Genomic DNA, 24,714 nt, shown 5'->3' with positions numbered 1-24,714 from the left:
TTCCTGGCAGAGAGAAAAAAAAAATGACTTAATGTTTTGGCTATATTTCCGACATCAGTGTCTGCTGAGTATACTTCATTTTTATGAAATGTTGGTTTGCCTGCTGATGCAGAGCAGCCCATCAGTAACAGGTTCAGGTTCACAGGATCTAACGTTTTATAATATTTTGAATACTGTCCAGCAAGTCATAAATATTACAATTCATAGACTCATACAGCAGAAAAGGAGGCCATTCAGCCCATTGTTCCTGTGCCGGTTCTTTGAAAGAGCTATCCAGTTAGTCCCACCCCCCTGTACTTTCCCCCAAACGCTGCAAACTTTCCATTTTAAAATCTATATCCAATTTCCTTTCTAAAGTTAACGATTGAATCTGCTTCCACCACCCTTTCAGGCAGTGCATTCCAAATCATCATAACTCGCTGCGTAAAAATGTTTTTCCTCATCTCCCCTCTGGTTCTTTTGTCAATTATCTTAAGTCTGTGCCTTTTGGTTACCAAACCATTCGCCAGGTGCTCTCCATCTACTCTATCAAAACCCATCATAATTTTGAAGACCTCTATTAAATCTCCCCTTAACCTTCTCTGCTCTAAGGAGAACAATCCCAGCTTCTCTAGTTTCTCCACGTAACTCAAGTCCCTCATCCCTGGAATAATTCTGGTAAATCTCCTCTGCTCCCTCGCCAAGTCCTTGATGTCCTTATGGTGTGGTATTGCGGTGCCCAGAATTGGACACAATACTCCAGCTGAGGCCTAACCAGTGATTTATAAAGGTTTAGCATAACTTTCTTGCTTTTGTACTCTATGGACTGGATTTTATCAATGGAGGCGAGTAGGAGGCAGGACTCCCACTTTTTGGGTTGTAGTCCCGCCTCCATCAATTTGTGGCCAACCCACTCGATTTTCCCTTGATTGACCTTGTTGAGCCTGCCCAGTGGGCTCAGCAGGCCAATTAAGGGCCATCCGGCAACAGGTGACGTCACAGATTGACATTTCATCTGTCAAGAGCTTTTGGCAGATGAAATATCAGCGTTTGACAGCTCTTTGAAGCTGTCAAACACTGACAATCTGTACTCTAAGTTAATTCCTTCCACTCAGGCTGATTTAGAGATCTCTCCAGAACAGAAAGCAGAGGCTGCAACTTTTGACAGCTTGCGGCCATTCTGCTTTCTGTGCCAATGAGATGAGGGACTCCTGAGACCTGAAGGAAGGAGCCTGTGTTAGTAAGTAAAGGTAAGTAAAACTTATTTAAACACTTTACACACACCAAACGCACTTACCTCTGCACTCATGCACCCATCACTCACCTGAACACCGGACATCTCGAACCCTCCAAGTCCTTCAACCCGACGGTCCGCCTCGTTAACTTGGCGTGGTTTGGAGTCGTCGGGAAGCCCACACTTCAGGGATAAAAATAGGGATTAGGCTAAAAACTGCCTGTTAACTACCTGTTAACAGGCAGTTATTTGGCACTAATCCCCTTCCCGCCTCGGGGAGGCAGCTCCCAGCACAGGTCGGGTACCCAATGTCATGAATCTTATCATGACTCATGAAGTAACACTGGGTGGCCAGCTGGTGGCACCGTCCAAGGAGTATAAATACTTGGGCGTGGGCCCAGCTTGCTCAGGATGTTTCTGTAACCAGGAACTAGTGATGTAACTAGAAATCTCATGGTTTTGAAACAGTTGATTAAAGCCTTGTTTTATACTCAAACTAAGCGCTCAGTAGGCTTTTTACATCACCCGCCTCCTGGGAAACAGGCATGGAGGCGGGTTGGGGGCGGGATGGGTTCGTGCCCCCCATTCCCGCCTCCACGGCCCTGGGAAATTCTAGCCCTATGCCTCTATTTATAAAGTTACGTGTGCTTTTTTTAGCATCCTTATTAATTTGTCCTGTCAGCTTCAAAGCTACTAGCTTCAGAGACAAGTCACTATTACTGTTGTTGATGTCACCGCAGAAACTCTTAATGCATTGTACCAAATTCTTCTCTTCTATTTTATCAGGGGCGTAATGCTTTTAAAATAATTTTCTAGCCTAATACTCTTTTATGCTGGTACATTTTTGGGAAAATCATGGATTATTCATGGCAAAAATTTCTAAAATCATGGGAATCATAATGAAATCATGAACATTGCAAGCATGTTTTGTGACAACCTAAACTATCTTTTGTTTTGCAATATTTTTATACAAACATTAAATCTGATGTGGGTACCTTGCATGTTCTGAATTTGCTGGGCATCATGATTTACTGATATGTTCATGTCCACAGGAATGTGGAAAAGGATGATGGAAAATTAAAAGGTTAAATTATGAGGACAGGTTGCATAGACTACCCTTGTATTCCCTTGAGTATAGAAGATTAAGAGGTAATCTAATTGAAGTGTTTAAGATGATTAAAGGATTTGATAGGATAGACAGAGAGAAACTATTTCCTCTTGTGGAAGAATCCAGAACAAGGGGGAATAACCCTAAAATCAGAGGTAGGCCATTCGGGAGTGATGTCAGGAAGCACTTCTTCATACAAAGGGTAGTGGAAATCTGGAACTCTCTCCCCCAAAAAGCTGTTGAGGCTAGATCAATTGAAAATGTCAAAACTGAGATTGATAGATTTTTGTTAGGTAAGGATCTTAAGGGATATGGAGCCAAGGCGGGTAGATGGAATTAAGATGCAGATCAACCATGAGTTAAGTGAATGGCAGAACAGGCTCGAGGGGCTGAATGGCCTACTCCTGTTCCTATGTTCCTGCCATGTTGATTGATAGATTTAGTCGGTTTTAAAGTTGCTTCTGAGAATAGCTAATTTGAGTCTTGCAAACAGTCAAGTTTCTTAAAGACGGTAGAATTTCTAGCCTAAACCTCAAAACATTTCTGGACATTTTACTATACACAGGTTTAAGTAAATATGGCCCTGAATGTCAAATTCTGTTATCATGAATATATTCAATGAGGAAATGACAAACAACATTTGTCATTCTTTTATTACAGGTGCAAGTTGAATATGACTGTTTCAGTGTTGCAATGGCTGATTATACTTATGTGACGCTTAAAACAATCCCTTACTATTGTGATGTCCTCCTAAAACAGGAGTACCAAGTCGAAGGTAAAAATACATGTAACTTATTGTAATATGTAATATCAAACTCTTCCTTAACACTGCATGGGGTTGTTTCTGATGTGATTTCTTTTTTTTTATTAATGTTGTGGTGGAAAATCATGATCATTGTGCATGACTTAAAATCATTTCGACTTTTGACTGAACCTTCCCTTTTATTGGGTGAAATCTGGTAGAGGCCAATATTACTGTCTACCAATATGAAACTAGGATTACTGCCATCTTAAGTAGACAGTGGCCTCTCAACATAACAATTTGCTAATCTACAATATCCAGTATAAAACAGTGGACCTGAAATTGTGGTGGGAGGCTTCCTACGGACGAATGCCTCCGATCCGCAAGAAAGCTTTGTACCTACCTGGTGCCTCCATATCTTTGGACTCCTGCGGTAAAGCACTATTTCTGTGTGTAGGCCTATGTAAAGGCCCAAGGCAGAGAGTTGGGGCGTATGCGGTTCGCAAGCGTCCCTGGGATCATGTGGGCCAGCCCAACCAATCAAAAAGGGGATTCCCATTATGCTTATGGGGATTTCATTTATGTACGGAATCCTCATAAGTATAACAGGAATGAGATAAAAAACACACTTTCACACAACCTAAATAAAAATAAATCGCCACATGTTTAAAATGAATGAAAATACAATTTAATTAAACATTTAAAACAAAAATTTAATTTTTTGAAAAATAAATTTAAACATTTTTTAATGGGGCCAAAAATCACCTAAACTATTTTTTAAAGGTTTTTGAATGTTTAAATGATTTTTTTAAATGTATTTTAATATTCATTTAAAACCTTATGCTTGTTAAAGAAGGCCCTATGCCTGCTTTTACCAGGCATAAGAGTTTCTTAGGCATTCGCTGGGCAGTAGTTGGGCAAATAGCCCAACTCTCCACCAGTGAATGTCTATTTCCTGCGCATGCGGATGATCTGTTAAGCTGAAACTTGACCGATCACAAGTTCCAGGTTTTCACGCAAACGGAACGTGCAGGGCACTTACGGCCGCGTACGCTGTGTGTACGCCGTCATAGGCCCCGTAAAATCTGGGCCAATATTTTTTAAGACACCCTCACTAATAGAAATCATGTAAAGCAATATTTTTTATCAACTGTGCCCTTGCATCTATTTTGGCGCTGCTATTAATTTGTAAATAGACTGTAGTACACTTAAGCAGTAGCTTATTAACTGGGTGTTAACAAAGGACAAGGGTATTATTATCAACACCTGTAACATACTCTGGATCATTTCTACAGCTTTCTGAGCAGCACAACTCAAAGAAGTCAACATTATTTTAATTATTAGGTTTATTACCCATATAATCTATCTATATCTATCTATCTATCTACCGGCCCAAAATTGCCCTGGCAACGCCGGGCCCCCCCCCCAGCTAGTATATTATATATATAAAGTGGTTGGTTTGTCTGTTTGTCTGTCTGTCCGCTATACACTCAAAGGTTATAGAGCGTACCTACACGTATGTTATATCAAAAGAAAGGTTATGATCAGGGGAGTCTAATAGATGTATTTACTTTTTGGTCAGACAAAAATTGCTCTGACAGTAGACAAAAAATGTTCAAAAATCCGCTCATTAGCGGTTGACCAATCCTACCGCTCATTAGCGTTGAGTGACATGATGGTTGACCAATCCTACAGTTCAGTGACCTGATGGTTGACCAATCCGCCGTCTGTGGGTGGGCCTAATCCTGCAGCCTCCCGAAACTTCGCCACCATTTTTTTCATCCCCACAGCGACAGCACCAGCCAAACAAACCCCCACATTGCGGCTCCGGGAGCGGGAGGTAAGTTGGAGTCACTCGGGCCGGGCCTCACAACCGCTCGGCCCGAGACACAGAGCGGGTGGGGGAGCGTCAGCAGCCAGCCGTAAACCACGCCACCTGTGGCGCAGTGCCCTGCTGCACCGGGAGCTTAGCTGGGGTCCGTCTCGGCCCCAGAGCCTGGCCGGGCCTGAACCGCTAGGCCCCGCACATCCACCGCGGCCGGGCTCAATTTTCAAAGCCCTTCCCCGGGTGCCAAAACAGGGGGAGGGAGGGAGGGAGGGAGATCAGAGGGGGAGACGTAGAGAGAGGGAGAGAGAGAGAGAGGGGACATGCAGGGAGAGAGAGGGGGGTAGAGAGAGGGGGGCAGGGAGAGAGAGGGGCAGGGAGAGAGAGGGGGACGGACACAGAGAGGGTCAGGGAGGGAAAGAGTGACACAGAGTGCGGGAGCAGCAGTGCCTAGCCATAAACCGCGCGGCCCAAAATAGCCCTGGCAACGCCGGGCACCCCCAGCTAGTATAGTATAAATTCCAGTACGTAAGTCAAACTTACATGCAGGTTTTTATGACCTGCAAATCCATACCTGAGAGAGATGCACTGGTGTGTATACTCAATAGCTGGTCAGCTGCCCATAGCAGGAATATCTATTTTTCGCCAGGAAGCAAATGTCTAGCAAAATTAAATTGCAAAACTCCAAGAAAGAATATTGTGAGAAGCATAACCCCAGGAGCTGTTGACAACATGTGAATAATAGCGCCATATGAATAAATAGATTTCGTTTTTAGATCTATTATTTTCACCTCAGTAAATAGTCTGGATCGTGTTGTTAAAAGATAGCATGACTCGCTTCAGGAAAATAACTGGCAATTTGAATGCACAATGTTATCCAGGTTGCTTGATGTGCACAGCAGCCCATATTGCAGCCTGCAAGCATTTAGTGTGCTTTGAGTTTGTGCACCAACTATGTGCAAGCTCTTAACTTCCATGGAAATGAAGGGAGCTCCTCATTATGCAGCTTGGAGCAATTCAGAAACAGTCACTCAGTAGACACCGAGGGAGGGATATAACAAAACTTGACCTTTCCCCCCACCCCCCCAGGCAGTCTTCTCCTCCACATGGGGAATGTTCCTGGACCTCCTATTGCTTGACCTCCAATATCCAACCAGCAAGTTAGTTATTTTTTGGGGCGGCCCATTTGAAAAAAGTCAGGCACTGCTTTAAGAGCCTTTTAACAGCTACTGGTAGCCCAACCCTGCCGAAGTGCTCCTCCCGGCCCCAAAAGGAAAGTCCGGGCCTCTGTTGCTCCGCCCACCCCCCCCCCCCCCCAGCCATGAGATACTTGTAACCCTCCCCTCCCCCCACCCTGGACTTGCCTTGTTGCCGGCAGCGTTCTCTTGGTGCTGGTGGGCAGCCTACTGACCACCTGACCTTCAACCTTCGACCCTCACCTCGCCGGCCAGCTATCACTTTCCGCTCAAAAATGGGACAGCAGCTGAATGCTGGCAATTAAATGAGGCCCAGAAGTTAAAATCGTTCTTTAGCCTTGGGACAGCAAAAAATTACATTCAATATTTCACATGCAGAACTTAATAGTAAATTCAGGAATTTGAGCACTTTAGATATAAGCATTACAGAGAGGTCGATGAACATGTATGGTGCCTGAAGCTGAAGCAGAAAATGATGTAACACTTAATTTGTAAACTAAGGTCAAGGGTTCCCTCCTTGGTTTAGTGAGTTTATCCAATTGGAGTTGAGCTCAATATGGAAGCACCATATTCGATCCTGAGCCTGTGCTGAATTGGATAATCTCAGCTGTGATCGTGGTAATGGTGTTACAATTGATCTCAGCATCCCGGGATTACAGAGGAAAAAGTTAACCAGGGTTCCTATTCTTCTGTTTGAAATGTGCGTGCATGGATGTCGAGTGAGGACAAGTGTGGGCATGGCTGTGATCCCATGATGAATAGCATGCAACACCCACAGTGGAGACTTACATATGAATAATGATCACCTGGCTGAGATGTTGAAGGGTAACAACCACCCATGGACCCATACCCCAGTAAGGATGGAAGGGGAGAAAATTGGCAAGAAAAAAGCCCAACTAAATTTTATGTTCTTTTTAATATTTATTATACATTTAGGACTATTTTCCAAAATTAAACACCCTTTGACCCATTTATGTGAAGCCAGAGCTTGCAGTTTAATTGCTTTGTCCTACTGCACATATTAAATTTCCGTGAGTAATAGGAATAAGGGGGCAATAGTGAAAATATTTCCTCACACATGACTGCCCTTCACCTAACCATGTTTAACATTTTGTTCCAAATGTTGAGTAACTGTCCAACTGAATGTTTTAAAACTGTTCTGAGTTGATAGAAATTGGGCTTATAAGAGGACAATGTAGTCTGGGCCACACATATCTTATTTAATCTAGGTTAAGCAGATTCTAATTAGGACAAGGGTTGATTCCAATACCTGACCCCGAAAGAAGTGTGCTTCCCTTCTGGTGCGGAAATAATGACATCCAGTAGATAAACACACAGGGCTAGATTTTCAGTTGATAGCGCCAGCAGTTAGCACCTTAAGAGAAGTGATTTTCGGGCGCTATGCGTGTAGCGCCCGTGCGCAACGCAGTTTGCGCCCCGCCCCAAATTAAGTTGCCCGTTAGCGCCGGCGCAAAGTTTAGCGCCCGCCCGGATGCGCGCGCAGAAAATGACGTCACATCCTCGTGCAACGCCCTTTGTGTGCCCCAATTCCAAACTTCAGTCGGACCGCCCCATTGTGCGGCTGGCGGCCGGAGCGTTTGGAAAAAGGAACGCAACACAACCAGCGCGGGCCCCGGGGGGCGCAAATTAAAGGGGACGTGCTCTCCAGTATAAAGGCCAGCCTTTTTTCAGAAAACACTCTTGTGCAACGCATTTCTGGAGACACAACAAGGAGGATAGCTAACTGGTTTCAAGCAGCAAGAGCTCAGGTATTTTTGGACTCAGGCCAGAGCGCTGCAAGTGGCCTTTTGGAAATTTGAGTGTTTGCCAGGATTTGATGGGGGTTGCATGGGGTGCCAACGCGGAGCTGCAGCTCCATGTCCGTAGGGCTCGCAGACGCATTGTGAGAGGGGCAGCCCTGGCTAGAGGCAGAGGGGGCTACAGGCGTCGGCCACGTAGGCCTTACCCAGTCAGGCTATACCGCCAGCAGCGCTCCGACCTAAACATGAGTGCCACGCGATGTGTTAAAAGGCTCCGATTCCGAAAGGAGGTGATTGCAGAGATCTGCCACCTGCTTCGCCGAGATCTGCGGCCAAAGCTCAGGTGCAGGACATCTCTGTCGGTGGAAGTGAAGGTGACGGTGGCATTGTTCCAGGCACAGCCTCCCCCAAGAGGATGGCTACTCGGGGACAAAGGCTATCCTTTGTGCACCTGGCTCATGACCCCGCTCCGCGCGCCCAGGACCGCTGCTGAAGAGGCCTACAACGAGAGCCATCAAACCACCCGCAACATCATCGAGCTAACTATTGGGGTCCTCAAGCAGCGGTTCCGCTGCCTTGATCGCTCCGGAGGAGCTCTCCAGTATTCGCCGGACCGGGTCTCCCAATTTGTGGTGGTTTGCTGCATGCTACACAACCTGGCTATCCGCAGGACTCGGGCACTGCCACCTGACGTTGGACCAGCACCTCAGGAGGAGGAGCAGGAGGAGCATGAGGAGGAGGAGGAGGAGGAGCAGGAGTACGTTCCCAGGAGGGAGCGACCAGGGCCAAGGGCCGCACGACGCCACCTTATTACACGGTACTTCTAAGCCCCCTGTCAGGGAATGGCCAGGGGCCATGAGGGAAGATGAATGCAGCCGCTCCGCAAGCCCTCAGCCGGCGAAGCCAACAAACACTAAGAAGAACAACCATGGAGACTGCATGAATAAAGATAATTTTTTATTACACAAAAATGAAAAGCCCTTCCCACATGAATCCCCAAAAACAATAAACGGGCCCCACAAAAAGCCCAACAAATGACTCACTCCCACAAACTGGGGAGGAGTCACTCCACCTTTCTTCAAACCGGGCCTCAACGTCGGCCTAACGTAAAAAATAAGCCCTCCAACAACACAACCATGGGCAAAATAAAGATGGCCACCGCCATATAAAAGGAAAGCTGGCCACACCCTCTACTGAGTGGCCCGCGAGGGCGAGACCTTGCCCAGCCTTTTGCCTCCCCTGCCCGGCCTGCTGCTCCTTCGCAAGCTCTGCCCAGTGGCTGCTGCGAGGCTGGGGGAAGGTGCCTGAGGCTCAGATGCCCTTCCGCCAGATGCCGCTGGGGGGCGGCCTACACGGCATTTGGGCCTCGAGGGGCCGTCTGCTGAGTGGCGCACCTGAGCCTGGCCACCATCAGCTGCAGCCGCTTGCCCTTGACGCCCCAGTGGGGGAATGGCGGCGACGGATGGCGCAATGTGGGCCAGCTGGCGTCTGGGATGCGCTGGCTGGTGCTGTGTCGCGGTGGCACTCGGCCGGGCCCGCACTGCAGGATCCGCAACAATCAGCCGAGGGGCGGCTTGCTGGGATGGTCCAGCGCGGCGGCTGCCCTGGCGATGCCTGCCTGAGACAGCGCGTGTGGCAGCAGTGAGTGCCCCTGTTGTTCTGGTGTGCGCGCGCATCACATCCGCCAGGGTCTTGACGGCATCAGTCAGCATGCGGCCACTCGCGGCAGTTGCTGCCCCGAACTCGCGCACACTGGTCGCCAGCGACTCGATGGCCTCAGGCATGCGCCCCACCACGCTCATGAGCTCCGTGTGGCGCCGGTCCGAATCCTCGGCCATCTTATCCAGCTTCCGCACCTCCTCCGAGGTGAAGGTGTCCGGACTGGAGTCGCGACTCTCCCGCTGGGGAGGAGGGGGCCGAACTAAGGGACCCTTGCCACGTTGGTGGCGGCGAGTGTGCCGATCAGCAGCACTCCCCTCTGATCCTTCCCCCCTTTGGGGGGAAGGCCGCGGGCCACGCGCACGGCTCCTGGGTGGCTGGACGCCACTGGTCCCAGAAGCTGCATTGCCCTGCGACAGTTCCTCCAGGCACTCGTCCAGTGAGGAGGTATCAAGCATTTTCTCCTCTCCTGCGGGACGTGACTGTTCCCCCGATGGTCCGGCTTGCTCCTCCTCCTCCTCCTGCTCGGAGGTGCTGTCACTGGCAGCTTCAGGGTCCTGGTCGTCACCAGCTGAAAGCAGGAATGCACAAGAGTAGCTTCAGAGTGAGGAGACGGCGTCAGCGAGGGAGTTAGGACTGGTGGGATTCAGCGCATTGGTGGGACAGTGGCAAAGGAGGTAGCTTGGATGAGCCAGTGTGACGCGAGAGGGCCAAAAGGCGAGGTCCTTACCATTGCCAGGCAGTGGAGGGTCGGATACTCCGCACGCTGTGGGGACGATCACACGGGCTCCCATGAGCACACACACGCGCTCCTCCAGCCGAGTGAGCTTCTGCAGCTTGGCGCGGCCACCCCTGGCACGGGCCTGGCGATTAAAGGCTACTTTAGCCTGCAAGAGAAAGGACGGGCTGTAAGTGCGCAGTGTAGCCCTGATGTAGTGTGCACTGCCTCCCATGGTGGAATAGCTTGGCCAGAGTGAAGCCCTGATGTAGTGTGCACAGCCTCCCATGGTGGAATAGCTTGGCCAGAGTGAAGCCCTGATGTAGTGTGCACAGCCTCCCATGGTGGAATAGCTTGGCCAAAGTGTAGAGTGCCGAATGGCCATTTGATGCTCATGACTGTCCCAATGCTGCTGGCTGAGGGCTGGCCAATAGGACTTTCAGCTCCCTTTGCCCATCATGTCAGGTGTACATGCAAGAATGAGGAGGAGACTGGAAAGGCTACTCACCTTGACAATCCTGGTCAGGTCGTTGTATTTTTTACGACATTGTTTGTGGGTCCTGGGGGCATCGCCGGTGAACGTCACCCTCTGGGCGATCTGCTTCCAGGCTTTGGTGTAGTCGTGGTGGGTTGGATTCCTCCCACTCTCTGGGAACAAGATCTTGCGCCTCACCTCCAGAGCTGTGACCATTATGTCCAGATCACCCTCTGAGAAGCGCAGGGCACGCTGACGGGCCTTCTCTGGCGTTGCCATGACTCCCTGGGGCTGAGCAGCAGTGTTGAGGCCTCTTTGCAAGGCTGCAGTGTGCAGGGCGTGGCAGCAGACCAATTCGTCCCTTCCCCCTTTAAGAGCTGGTCGGCGCCACGGGGTCTGCTGTCAGTCCAAAAATGACCGCACCCGCGCTGCGCCCCGCCTGGGCGCTATCCCTCTGGACCGCCGGCTTAGCGCCTAAAGATAGTAGTGGAACGCCTCTTTTAGCGCTCCACCAACCTCTTAGGGCGAAGCCACTGAATTCCCGGCAACGGGGCGCTACTTTGGGGCGGGCGCTAACTTCGGGCGGGCGCTAAGGTTAGCGCCCCAAAATTGCCTATACTGAAAATCTAGCCCACAGTTTTTAATTGGTGCATATTAAATGTCCATGACTAGGAGGTGGATTTAGCCTGGGAAAAAAACACACTAATTTAGAATTATACGATTGTACTTTAGTTCTTGCAGAGAGACTTTGGCATTATAAGGCTTCAACTGGCTTTTTCTTTATTTTTAGATTGTACTAATAAAGATATTGGAAGAAATATCCCAACTTGCATAGGTACAGTAATATTCTAATAATAAATTATATGATTCATGTAATAAGCATTTCAAGCTTGGGCATTTCATTATTTTCTTTTGATTTTATTCCTGAAGTCTCCCTGTGTCATACATTGACCTAGAGGGCAGTTGGGGGACCTGTTCCTTGGACTCTGTAATGAAACAAGTTGCTGGGCGGTCTCATTTTCTTTTGCCTGCTCCCTCATATGGGGAAGTACTTGGCAGTTGCTTGGTGCCTCATAGTAATGGCATGGCTAAGATTAGGGACTTACTGTGTGGGGATTTACAATTACATCAGGGAGTAAAGAATAAAATGTATGGGGATTGAATTCCAATGTGTTCACTGCTCTTTGTAGTGCACATTTTAATAAAGTACAATACAATATAAATACACGTTAATCCCGCAAAGCTTGCTTTCAATGTATATGATTTATAATTACCAAATTGGATGTTGTGCATAAAGGTTTTTTTTATATATATCATCTTTTAAAGAAAAATGAAGGTGTTGCCATAGAGTTGTTGACATGCTGAAGTTATTAGTTGACAGTTCAGCATGTTTTAGAATTTGAATACTAAATAAATTACTATTGACTTTCTTACTATATTTCAGCTGGTAAATTAGACTATGTTATTGACAAAAAACAGAAGACATTATCTGTTCAAGTTTCTGACTTCTTAGAAGATCATGCCTACAATGTGCGTTTATGCCTCAAATGGTTTACGTGTGAAGATTTGGGAACCAATGCATTGGTAAATGATCACTGTTTTGTTTCAATGTAAATTCCATCTCCTTTGAAAATATAGGCCCCAAAATTTCTGGGCGGTCTGCTCTGCTGGTTCAAGCATAGTGGAGTGGAACCCCCACCCACCCTAGCCCTGGGCTGCATACCCTGTCCCACATTCCGAGGGCAGGGTTATTTGCAAGGCTATTTTGTGCACCGCTGATGAGCCCTTGTAAGGTGGAGCGATGTCATGCGGTTCCCCAAAGGCCTTGCTATACAGCTTTTAGTGTAGCTATGCTGCCACTAGACAAGGTAATCGAGCCCCTCCAAGATCAATTACCTTAGTCTACTAAAGGAACTCCTAATAACCAGCCATGAGTTCCACTGAGGCCTTTCAGGGGTGTAAAGGATGGAATTTTGGGGGGAAGCCCTGGTGCTCTCCCCCAACATACCCCTTTAACATAGAAGGAGGCAGGCAGAAGATCTGCCCACTGCCCCCCTGGGACAATGGAAAGGCCAGGGAAAATGGAGCAGAATCTCTACACAACCAGGTTCCGCATCATATGTCCTCCCCGCCCCCAACTCAGTCCCCTTCAGTCTCAGGAATTTCGGGGCCATACATTTGATTCTTTACTCCGTAATGTAATTTGGATATTTATTTTCACTGTGGGATTGCTAAAAGTATTTTTTTTTTACAGATTAAAGTTCAAGACTCCAAAGAGGTCACCTTGCCATACTCTCAGATATTGCCCTGTTTGTGTATTGAGGTAATAAGTGTGTGCTACTGTGGCATATTCAGTTGAAGAAGTATTATCAATGATTGAAAATATCAAATTAACAGTTTAATGGCTTACTATGTGCTGAAACTATAAAGGATTTAAAGAGGTGACCAAATGCAATTGATATTAGAACTTAAAAATTCAGGATATTTATTTGTAATTGTCCTTAATTGAATCTTGTAAAATTTGTAGAGCTGTTTATTATGCTATCAAATTTGTAAAAAAAATCTTATAATCTTCTGATAATACTCTTCTAAGGTTCTCATTTTATTGTAGCTAAACTTGTTTTTCACAAGTAAATGATCTCCTATTCTCTTTTCCTTTTGAGAACTCCGTATATGTGCTTTGTTGTATTTCCAGGGCTGGCCAGCATTGCCTGATGCGAGGAGGATACAGCTTTGTCCATTTCAAAACTGTAAGTCACAGAATTTAATTAAAAAAACATTCTCTTGTGTATTCTAAGTGGCTGAGCTAAACACATCAGGGGTGACCTTGGAGATGAGCAGGGGATGCAAAACAGGTGGCATTGCTTTTGCTGCTGTCAATGGAACTGAATATCGGGCGGGGAGTATAATGGGGAAACCGATGTGATGCCTCCTGTTTTACGACCCCGCACATCTCCAATTTCACCCCATTTAACTGCTTTTGCTGTGGTTAATCAGGAGTTTGTTTAAACAGGTACTTTTACTCATTGAATTTTTTTGTCTGTTTAAAATATATTTCACACAGGTATGCTCTTTATGTATAGAATACAATGGCCTAGGTCTTCCGGCCTTGTCCCACTGTTTTTCTTGTGGGCGTGGGGTGGACGATGCTAGAAATGTGCTTGGGGTTGCGCTCTGCTGCCTCCGCACCCCACCCCACCCCACCCCCCCCCACCAAAGGGCACGCCTAAAATGTACCAGCCGTAAATGGGTAGGCACATGCAAACCACATTTAATTAAGGGCATCCCAGTATTTGAACTGCATGAATGTTGCATACAGGGGTCGCCTGTTTTGTCCAGGCACCCAGTGTTCAATGGTCGATAGAAGTGAGGAAGTGGGACGCAAAAATCAATGCACAGCCAGGGCCTGTGCATCTGTTCAGGGATTGCAGCCTGGCACAGGCCCAATGGTGGGGGGGGTTGCATCCCGAGGCCTGCTATGTCAAAGCGCCGCTCATTTTTTCAGTAGGGCTCCCTGAGTGGCCCACCTCAAATATGACTGAGTCTAGGAAGTTTGCTGGGTGAGGGGAACATCTGTGTGGCGCAGCAAGTTTCATCCTACTGGAGTGCGCATCAATCAAAGGCAGGCACAGAAAGCCTAGACCAATGTATCTGTGCAATACAATAGCTTTAACTTAGAATAAATGTATCCGCTTAAAGAGGTAATACCATAAGGACCATAGGAATAGAAAAAGGCCAACTAGTCTGTACAGAATGTCTTTGTTTGATAGTTCCAACCTGGACACCTGTTTTCTCACCATATCCCTCAATCTCTTCTCTCTTTAAAAAAAACCCATTTAATTGCTTCTTCAGTCTATTTATACTTTTATTTCGGTGACCTTCCCTGGTAACATCCCATAACTCTATTACCCTTTCAGTGAGAAAGATCTGCTTGATTTCTTTTCTTACTCCTAACTTAGCAAATTCTAACTTGTTTCTACTGGTATTTGAAGCATATTTGGCACAGCAGAAATTGGTAGCAAATGAATTAAAGCTTTATAATTCTAGTGCCAGCAGTGGATTTTGGCACGAAAAAGTAAAGATAATTTGACTTTGATATGCGTGCTTTACAATTAGTATAGCAATCTGAGAGAATGACAGCGGAGCAACACACAAACTAGTGTGATTTCTGTCTGTTAATCCACGAAGTATTATCATTGTGGTTTCTTGTTGCTGAATCAGACTATAAAACAATTATAATCGGGTGGGGCCTGAGTTTCAGGGAAATGAGCTAATCTTTAATTATTTTTTATTAAATCACTAATCCAGATCAAGTATCTGACTCCTTAGATACTTTATCCCATATAATATATATATATATTTATTACTGACATTTCATCAAAGAATGAATGCAAAAAAAACCTCCTATTTAAGATGAATATTTATACATTGCATCAAACCCAATGTGATTCATTACAGCCAAACAAGCCAAAATGAGCATGTTTTTCAGAGAATTGTTTGAATTTGTAATGCAGACAAGGATTTCAGCACCATCTACAACCTTTTCATCTGACATCTTGCTTTGTCTAATCGTTGTAAATTAATCATTCTGATGTGTTAAATTAAATGCTTTAGTTTGAAGATTGTTAACTGTTCCACCAATTCAGCAAATCACTGGTCATTAGATAATCATTTGAAAATTAAAAAGATGAGAATGCAATGCATTCACTTCCAGGAGTGCAGTTTGAATCCAGTCTAGATCAGAATGATGAGTGTTACCTTTCTCATACAGCTGTTAAAATACGTTTGACCATTTTTAAGCAAATGTTCTGGTAGATATAAATCAGTGTTACCAAAATGCTTTCAAATTTGACACTAGGTTAGTACTTTTAGAGAAACCATTAAAGAAAAAGGTTTCACAAATGGAAGTATCAGAGTGGTGCAGTATTATGCTTAGACTTGGTGTAATATAAAACAAATTGTCTACATTGTGTCTCCCCAAAATTTAGTATAATTCACATTAACTTGTTAATCCCAGTCAGAGACCTTGAAATTGTTGTACAAATATTAAGGTACTTGCTACATTCTTCTTCATTTCCTTTGTCTGCTATTTTGATGAAAGTTTCAGGGTGGGGGGGGGGAAGAGGAATCTTTCAGGGTGGGAGGGGGAATCTTTCCGCTTGTTTCTGCTAGATTTGCGCCCCTATTCCAGCGCAATCCGGGGGGAATCGGCCGAACCAGCGCAAAAGATCAGGGAATTTAAAACGTAGGTGAGTTACACCCAAAGTCACCTGTGCTCATGTTTTTCATGATCCTTTATGCTAGTTCAAGATTCAGTTCACCTGAACCAGGCCCCGCCCACTAAACTGGCCACACACCCCAGGTCAAAATTGCAAGATGCTGCCGGTTGCACTGGTTTGGAAAAGCTATTAAAATTGTGCTCATTTTCAAAAAAAATTTCATATCAAAAAATATTTAATTTACTAAGAAACTGACTAGTGTACACCAATTAAACTATTGAATAATTCAGTATAGTTTTTTAAAAAGTTATTTTCAGTGATTTTAAATCAGGTTATTCGCAGGCGGATAACTGGACATGCTTATTAAAATGCTTATTTTTGGTGATTGCGCCAGAACAGTGATAAACCCATTTTCAGCTGTATTAATATAACTGCACCAGGTTACCACTCTTAAATACATCAAGGAATACATTTTTTAATGGAAAGAAAACAAAAAGGAATGGTTACGTTCTATTACGCTGTCCGATCGCACTGGTTCATGGAAGATTGTGATTATGCAAATGGTTTTTAGCAGAAACTTGAAATTGCACTGGTTAGGCTATGCGTCAAGTGCATTTTGGGTACAATTTCCCAATTGTACCCACAGTGGAAACTCTAGCCCCAGTTGTTTTAAAATATCTGGGCTCTTGCTTCAGTTAACTGGAGCACAAAGGAATATTGGAACAGTAGAATACCAAGGCCAAAGAAACCATAAAGATAAGAATCAGGAATGAATAAAATCACACTGATACAGTGGCTCTGGGGTCTCTCTTTTAGGTTTATGACCTGAGAAATGCGAGCATGATCATTTCCCAAAGGCAATGAGTAGTGAAAAAAATGGTTGCCGTTACAGTACGTTCCTGCAAAAACTCTTGGGGTGGGTGGGGTGTTAACTAATACAGGTGTCTAATTGTTTCTACAAATTATAATTTTGTAGTTGCAAACATTCTTCAACCCAGTTTCTGATATCTGACTACAGATACAGCTGAACTCTGGAACGGCATAACATACGATCCTGTATCGCAGGAGTTGGCATGGCAACCGGCCTGCCCTGTGGAAGTTGATGTAAACCTCTGCTGGATGACTGGAAGCAATGGCCATTGCATTGATCTACAAAACTCTTTCCACAAAGTAGAACAGAAAGTAAGTAAATGAATTTAGAAGTTAAATACAAAGCAAACCGTGATAAACTGACAAATGCTGCATAGTATTTTTCTAGAACTTAGAAGGTTAAGAGGAGATGTGATAAGAGATCTTCAATGAGTTTGACAAGGTAAATAGGAAGAAACTATTTTCACTGGTTGATGAGTCAGTAACTAGAGGGCATGAATTTGAGAATAACATCAAAGGAATGAAGGGAAAAATCATTAAAACCTTTCAAAAGGAAGTGGATAAATATTTTTAAAACAATTTAAGAGTAAAGAAAAGGGCAGAGGAATGTAATTCAGCACATAGCTATTTCAAAGGGCGATGAGCAAAACAGCAATTTGCATAGTACACTTTGAAACAGAGTAAACAATTTATTTTATATGTTGCTAATACTGAGACTGTAATTCCCTTTTTAAGGATCAAACTATGCAACCACGAATTTGACCTTCAGCACAATAAAATCTTTCGATATTGGACCATTTCCAACTTTGATTAGCTTAAGTTGTAGCTACTTCAGGGGATGTTTTCCACTTTTAGAAACCAGGATGTTAGCTGTGTCAGCTGTGGCTCAGTTGGTAGCACACTCGCCTCTGAGTCAGAAGGTTGTGGGTTCATAGTCCTGTTCCAGGGTCTTGAGCACATAAAGCTAGGCTGACACTCCAGTGCAGTGCTGAGGGAGTGCTGCACTGTGGGAGGTGCCGTCTTTCAGATGAGCCCCGTCTGCTCTCTCAGGTGGACGTAAAAGATCCCAAGGTACTATTTTGAAGAAGAGCAGGGGAGTTATCCCCGGTGTCCTGGCCAATGTTTATTCCTCAATCATAAAAACAGATTATCTGGTCATTATCACATTGCTGTTTGTGGGACCTTGCTGTGCGCAAATTGGCTGCTGCGTTTCCCACATTACAACAGTGACCACACTTCAAAAGTACTTCATTGGCTATAAAGTGCTTTGAGACGTCCAGTGGTTGTGAAAGGCGCTATATAAATGCAAGTCTTTCTTTATGACTTTTATTTTTCATTTTAATGACATTACTTCAATGTCAATCAGATCCATTTTCTGGTGGGTGACTTTGTTCTGTAAGATTTTATTAGTCGCCCCAAAAGAAACCTGGCCAATCATGACCAGAATGCAGTAAAGCACATTTGAAACATAGAAACATAGAAGATAGGAGCAGGAGTAGGCCATTCGGCCCCTCGAGCCTGCTCCGCCATTCAATGCAATCATGGCTGATCATCCAAATTCAGTACCCGGTCCCTGCTCTCTGCCCATATCCCTTGATCCCTTTAGCCTTAAGAAATATATCCAACTCCTTCTTGAATATATTTAATGAACTGGCCTCTACTGCCTTCTGTGGTAGAGAATTCCACAGGTTCACCACTCTCCAGGTGAAGAAATTCCTCCTCATTTCTGTCCTAAATGGCCTACCCCTTATCCTTAGACTGTGACCCCTGGTTCTGGACTCCCCGACCATCGGGAACATCCTTCCTGCATCTAGTCTGTCTAGTCCTGTCAAAATTTTATAAGTTTCAATGAGATCCCCTCTCATTCTTCTAAACTCCAATGAGTACAAGCCCAATCGACCCAATCTCTCCTCATACGTCATTCCTGCCATCCCAGGCATTCCCCCATGTGGCTTAACAGCCAATGAACTAGTCGAATGATGATTGAGGACATTAGTCCAATTTTGGAGAGCTGGAGATTATAGGAAATGCAACACAGCAGCAAATAGGTGCAGCCCAGGTTCCTACCGTGCAGTTTCCAGATTTTGAAAGAGTGATTCACAGATCTATAATATTGGAACTATATGTATTAAAGCTTTGAGTCTTGAAATAATAAGGCAGATATTTCGGCGAATCAATTGGGGAGTCAGACTTGATGAGCAAAGATTAAACTACAGTTCAGTTTTTTTTAAATGTATAGTTTGAATAGCAAATTTCTTGGTTCATTTTGTCCCTCTTTGTACTTGCAATGATTTAAAAAAATTAGCTTTACACGAGGAAGGATAAAACATACAGCGGCACATGCCATCACATACACTTCTCCAATCTTCCAGTAGGTGGACTGATTAAAATGTTAGTGATATGAGGCCTGATGTGAATTGTTAAGCTGCTTTATTTTACAGTCAGTAAGTGAACACACAGCAACAAATATATCAAATCTCACTTCAATTTTGCCTTGGTCCCTGCTCATAAATACAAAGCCACGCCGCCCTGTCCTGATTAGTGTGCTAAATATATTTGCTTTTGGTCAGTCCCAGCATTAAATCAGACCATGGCTTATGCTGGGCCTCGTCAGCTATAGCCCTGGGCCTTATTTGCCAGTAGACCCCACCAACTGACCTAGAACATTTGGGTCCCTATTTGTTTGTTCCCTATGTCCACAGAAAGTAGGGGTGGTGGTGGGTGGTGTGGTGTGGGCTTAAGCTTTGACCCTTCCCTTGTCCAGAGGTTTGTCTGTAGAACTACCAATAATACTGACCTTTTCTCTCTCAAGTTCTTAGAGTCTTACCAGACAGTGCATGCTGTGTACACAATAATAGAACCATTTCATGGGAATGGCAATCTGGGACCCTGAAATCAAATTAAATTGCGAGAGTAAAATAAAAGGCCAGTTTAGGATTGATATTAGGAAATTGTTCTTCATATAAAGAGTGATTAATACATGGAATAGACCCCTGGATAGAGTGATGGAGGCGAAAACCCTGGCATTGTCTAAGAAACTATTAGGTGCTGCGATTAGGGAGGTTTAGGGTCACTCTGGATGGATGAACTAAGATGAGCTGCATGGCCTTCCTCATCCACAACTATCTTGTGAAGAAAGCTTTTTATGTATATAGTTTTTTTTTAAACACTCGAAAGTCAATTCTTGTATGAAAATAATACTGGCTATTTCAATTACTTTGTTGAATAGGTCCAGTTCTCACGCGTAGATCCACATCCAAGGCTCTGTGTAAAGGTAAAGCATTTTCCATTCTTTCATCTTAAATAGAATTTATGATTTTCTTTACCTTGTAGTAAAGAAGCAGCTAAGCCTCCACACAACTAGAAATTGGTCTCAGGCGGTGGTGCAAAGCGGGCAGTATCTGCTCGGCCGCCCGTTACCTACAGTGCCTGATGTTGAGTTGCATTGACTGCAATAGCACTGAATATCAGGTGCTGCGTATAATGGGCATCCGATACGATACTGCCCACTTTACGTCACCGTCCGAGATGAATGTCAGGCCACAGACTTTCCAGCACCGGACAGCATTCAAGAGCAGGAATCCTGGCTGATTTTTTTTTTCCTGCCCAGCCTAGGGATGCTGAGGTGAATTGTCATAATCCTACTGCTACTGGATTGTTGAAATCAGTCAGCTGAGCGCAGACTGGGGATCAAAGCTGGGAACTTTTGATTTGTGTGGCTGCATTACGTGCTGAGTTTTCCCACTGAGTGTTTTTATGTTTTCTCAACAATCAAATGCACAGAGTTGAAAGTAAATTGGCAAACATGGAAACAGTTTTTTTTTATAATGGGAAAAGCTTTGTACTTTTAAATATGTTTTGAGGAAAGAGAATCTGCCCTGTTCTTGGATGCTGCGTTATGCTTCCTATCCTCATGTGTACAAGTGTAAAAATATAAGCATTTTACAGACTTATACCATTTTTCACTCGATGTATGTTTGTAATCCTGACCTAACGTATTGCATTTTAAACTTATTTTCCAGTTTACCACAGACGAGGGTTTCTGGGTCAGATGTCCTTTTGCTTTTGGATATTTACCAGGTAAATTTTCATTTAAAAAGAAATATACTCACCGTGTGGTTTGGCAATGCACCACGCAGATCCTAAATGAGATCCGATCTGATAAAAAAACAGATCTGTTCCGATCTGAGTTAGCTGGCCTCAGTCCGGGCAGAGGTTGCGACACTACAACGGGGTGCAGCAGTCATGGGTTAGGGAGCGAGGCAGCTGCGGTTCATACTCTGGGTGGTGTGTGGGTTTACATGCTCATGTGAAAATCTATTGTGCACTATTTTAATGTAATCGTCAACCCATTTAAGAAATTTGAAGTGAACATATTAACTACTGGAGGAAAGTTAACCCCATGATTGCTATCTGGTGGCCCCTGTGGAAATGTGTGTGCATGTGGACATTGGCTAAGGTCAGCACTGGGCTCAGTTGTGATGCCCTCTAAGTTTGAATCGTTTGCTGACATTTGCTCAGATAGGGGACCATTGACCCTTTACTAACACTAAAAATATTGAAAATGACGTTTCAAAAGTTGTCAAATTGCTGACCTGACCCCTGAGTTATACGCCCAGCTTTGAACGGATGGACATGTTTTTTATTGAATTTTTGTATTTATTGAAGATTGCAGGGGTGGGGACCTCCTGGAGATTTGTTAGTAAATTTAGAAATCTGCAAAAGAACTCGTTTTTCTTCATAGTTCCTGAGACGAGGCAGGCTGCCCAAAAAAAAGTCTGCCGTGCTCCCAACTGAGTTATGCAAAAGGTAAACAACGAACGAAAGAAAAAGCACCCAAGGCACACCTGTTCAAAACATGGTGTTGTTTTAACTCACCCTTACATTAAATTACTGGAGATGTGCAAACATGTTCGCGTGAGATAATGATAGGATGGTGCAAGAGGATGTCTGGCACATCACTCCTGCTTCCACCAGCAATTTGAAGACATTTCACAGCCTTGTGACTGAGCATTTGTTTCCTTTCATAAAAAGAACCAAATACCTAAAAGATACAAACATGTTTATTTGACCATTCTGTAGTTATGAGGGCTGTTTTGTGGTTAGCTGATTCTTGTCACCATCGGGTCTCTTTTTTTTATTGTGATGGAAACACATTTTCCTCTTCATTTCCCATGTGGGTAAAACACCCTGGTGTTCAGAACCGGTGGTCGGAACTGCCTTACAGTTTGGAACATTTTCAGCTTAGCCAGTCGCATTGGAGCACCCCCTTTGGCTCGAAGCTACTTCAAGAGTCAGCAGACCTACAGCGAAACAAATACACTGCTAGGCACAAAGGTCTTGTGCACGAGGCAGCAGACTCCATGTAAAGTGTGTGTAAATGGGGTCGATTTTGACTTTGTGCCACAGTGTAAAACATCTCTCCCGATTTTTATTTCCATCGACTTCAGTGGGAGTGATGTAAAACGACCTGCCGAGTCGCTATCGCCTGTTTTACACCATCACACAAAGTTAAGATCTACTCCTCTTTTAAAATCAGGCCTCTGGAGTTGGTTCAAAGTGGCCCGGAATTTGCGGGCAGCAGCCAAGTGAGGGCGTTGGCTGCTGGCCCCGAATTACGCTTCGCACAAGCGATCCCTGTGTTGAGAACTTCACGGTGCAGCCTGTTTCGGAGCTGCCAATGGCATACCGCAAACCCAGGATGTCCGCATGCGTCTGCGCATACGCCGAATCCCGAAGTTGCGGTCCGTTTCAAAGGCAGAATGATGGCGAACGCTGCCAGTTCAGCGTCATCCCAACCGCAAATTCCGGGCCATTGAAAAATTTCCTGGTCTTGGATGAGATGTTCACTGGCTCAAAGTTACGAATATATTATTTTAATAACCGACTTCTAACCACAACTGTCACTAGTTAATAACTGTATTTATTTATAGTTTGGAACATGAGTGCTGATGGGCAGCTGGGCAAACTCCAACTTACTTTCGTGACTCAGGACAAGGCTGAATTCAAGATGGCTCTGTGTAAAAGAACTGCACCCCACAAGTGTAAACCACTAAAGGAGCTGTACGTCACTGCAAATACAGTGAGTTCATGTTGACTTGTTGATTAGACCACAGGTTAGACTATGGGGCTAAAGATACTATAAATGTTAATATAATGCAGTTTTTGCGACAAGAGAATATTTTTGCCATAGGCTGGGAAGGTTTATAACTATTCAAATTTATCGAGCACCTACAAAAAACAGGGAAGTCTTAACGTAAAACTTAATGTAAAACTTAACGTAAACTTAACGTAAACTCTTAATATTAGCTTTTTTAAATTAAGTAATTAAATTCATGACATCAATTTTTTTATTTTATTAGTTTGGTATGCATTAGTAGGAGAGTTAACATTCAAAACTAATCTTGCTCTGCACTTAGAAAAACCTCGCATTATGGAAAGAAAAATCACCTTTCCATTTGGTTCACCTATAATGTCTTTTGAATATTGTGTTTTATTAGGGTAGATGTTTAAATAGAAAAATTTGAAATAGCTTGAAAACTGCACATTGATTTACATTTTAGCTTCTCTATCAAAACAATAAAACATTTTAAATGTTTGTTCCGTTATAGATTGGTGCCTATTCTAAAGTTTTCAACTTGTCTCGTGAAGAATGTGGCAGCAATTTTTGTGTGCAGGTATGTGAGTGCGCTCTCTTCAGCAAAGCTAAATTAATTAGCTTTTCCTCTAATTTTTCACTTCCTGTTCTGAAGCTAGAAACTCCGTGCGATTAGGTGCCACGAGTGATTATGGTCCTTTGATATCTTATTCATGTATAAGACAAGCCAGACTGAGGGGGCTTGTGGCAATTTTACCTTGGGGATTATCATTATAGCATGTGACCTGCCCTCACCAGAGCCCATCCAGCAGAGGTTTGCTTGATTGCAGTTCAGAGCAGGCAAGCTGGCCAGTTGTTCCCTTGTCTAGCCAGGGATGCTAAGGCACCCCCACTCACTGCCAGTTGCTTGAGATCAGCCAACTAAGTGCAGGCCAAGGAACCCCCACACAGTACATTTGCCTATTGAGCTGTCAGGGTTACATTGATTCTTTTTGAAATGTAATAATATTTTAACAATTGGTAACACAAATCTAAATAATTTGCCTTGACAGGGATGGCGAACAGATATAGAATATTCTGTTCGGATTCAGATCTGTGACATAATGTGCAGTAAGTAGCTGATTTATCTATTTTAGAAATATATCTCTAATTCTGTTAAGAAACCTGTTTGAAATAACTGAGTGCTGCACTGTTAGAGGCGCCATCTTTCAGATTGGATGTAAAATCAAGGTCCCGTCTGCTCTCTCAGGTGGACATAAAAGATCCCATGGCACTATTCTCCCCGGTGTCCTGGCCAATATTTATCCCTTAACCAACATCACTTAAAAAAAACAGATTATCACATTGTTGTGTGTGGGACCTTGCTGTGTGCCAATTGGCTGCTGCGTTTTCTACATTATAACAGTGACTACATTAAAAAGTACTTCATTGGCTGTAAAGTGCGTTGGGATGTCCTGAGGTCGTGGAAGGTGCTATATAAATGAAAGTTCTTTCTATTAACTGGGAATGTCAAATAATGACGTTGAAACATTTATGTGATATTAAGTAAAGATGGAGAAGCATGCTTCATTTCACCTGATGTGACCAGTGTAACAGTTGTGGACAATCACTTCGTTGTCACTATTAATGCACTCCTATTCTCAAGTGAGAATAAATAATTTCCTTTAGTTTAACCTGTGCAACAAGGTTTAAGATAGATTGACCTATCGGGTTTAAGATAGATTGACCAAGTTAGAAGAGAAAAGCTATTCGAATTGCACAGTGGATGCAGCATGATGGCGCTGTGCATTAGTCCACCGATGTGTGGAGCTCCAAGTGGAGGGGACACAATC

General features: G+C 44.3%; 1 protein-coding gene across 1 annotated transcript in view; it reads left to right on the top strand.

Moving 5' to 3' along the window:
* Positions 1-24,714, top strand: part of LOC147105706 (interleukin-17 receptor E-like protein) — a 53,497-nt gene that overhangs the window by 19,610 nt on the left and 9,173 nt on the right. Inside the window, exons 5-15 of the mRNA XM_086010314.1 lie at positions 2,982-3,096; positions 11,487-11,531; positions 12,141-12,280; positions 12,951-13,019; positions 13,392-13,446; positions 16,934-17,097; positions 20,015-20,059; positions 20,808-20,865; positions 22,719-22,867; positions 23,397-23,462; positions 23,935-23,992. Of these exons, the coding sequence (XP_085866440.1) occupies positions 2,982-3,096; positions 11,487-11,531; positions 12,141-12,280; positions 12,951-13,019; positions 13,392-13,446; positions 16,934-17,097; positions 20,015-20,059; positions 20,808-20,865; positions 22,719-22,867; positions 23,397-23,462; positions 23,935-23,992 (964 nt within the window). The remainder of the gene's footprint in view (positions 1-2,981; positions 3,097-11,486; positions 11,532-12,140; positions 12,281-12,950; positions 13,020-13,391; positions 13,447-16,933; positions 17,098-20,014; positions 20,060-20,807; positions 20,866-22,718; positions 22,868-23,396; positions 23,463-23,934; positions 23,993-24,714) is intronic.

The sequence above is a fragment of the Somniosus microcephalus genome, chromosome 17 (genome assembly GCF_052327205.1).
Source record: "Somniosus microcephalus isolate GS21.2 chromosome 17, FLI_Smic_1.0, whole genome shotgun sequence".
Classification (NCBI taxonomy): domain Eukaryota; kingdom Metazoa; phylum Chordata; class Chondrichthyes; order Squaliformes; family Somniosidae; genus Somniosus; species Somniosus microcephalus.
This window is presented reverse-complemented; position numbering and strand designations above follow the sequence as displayed.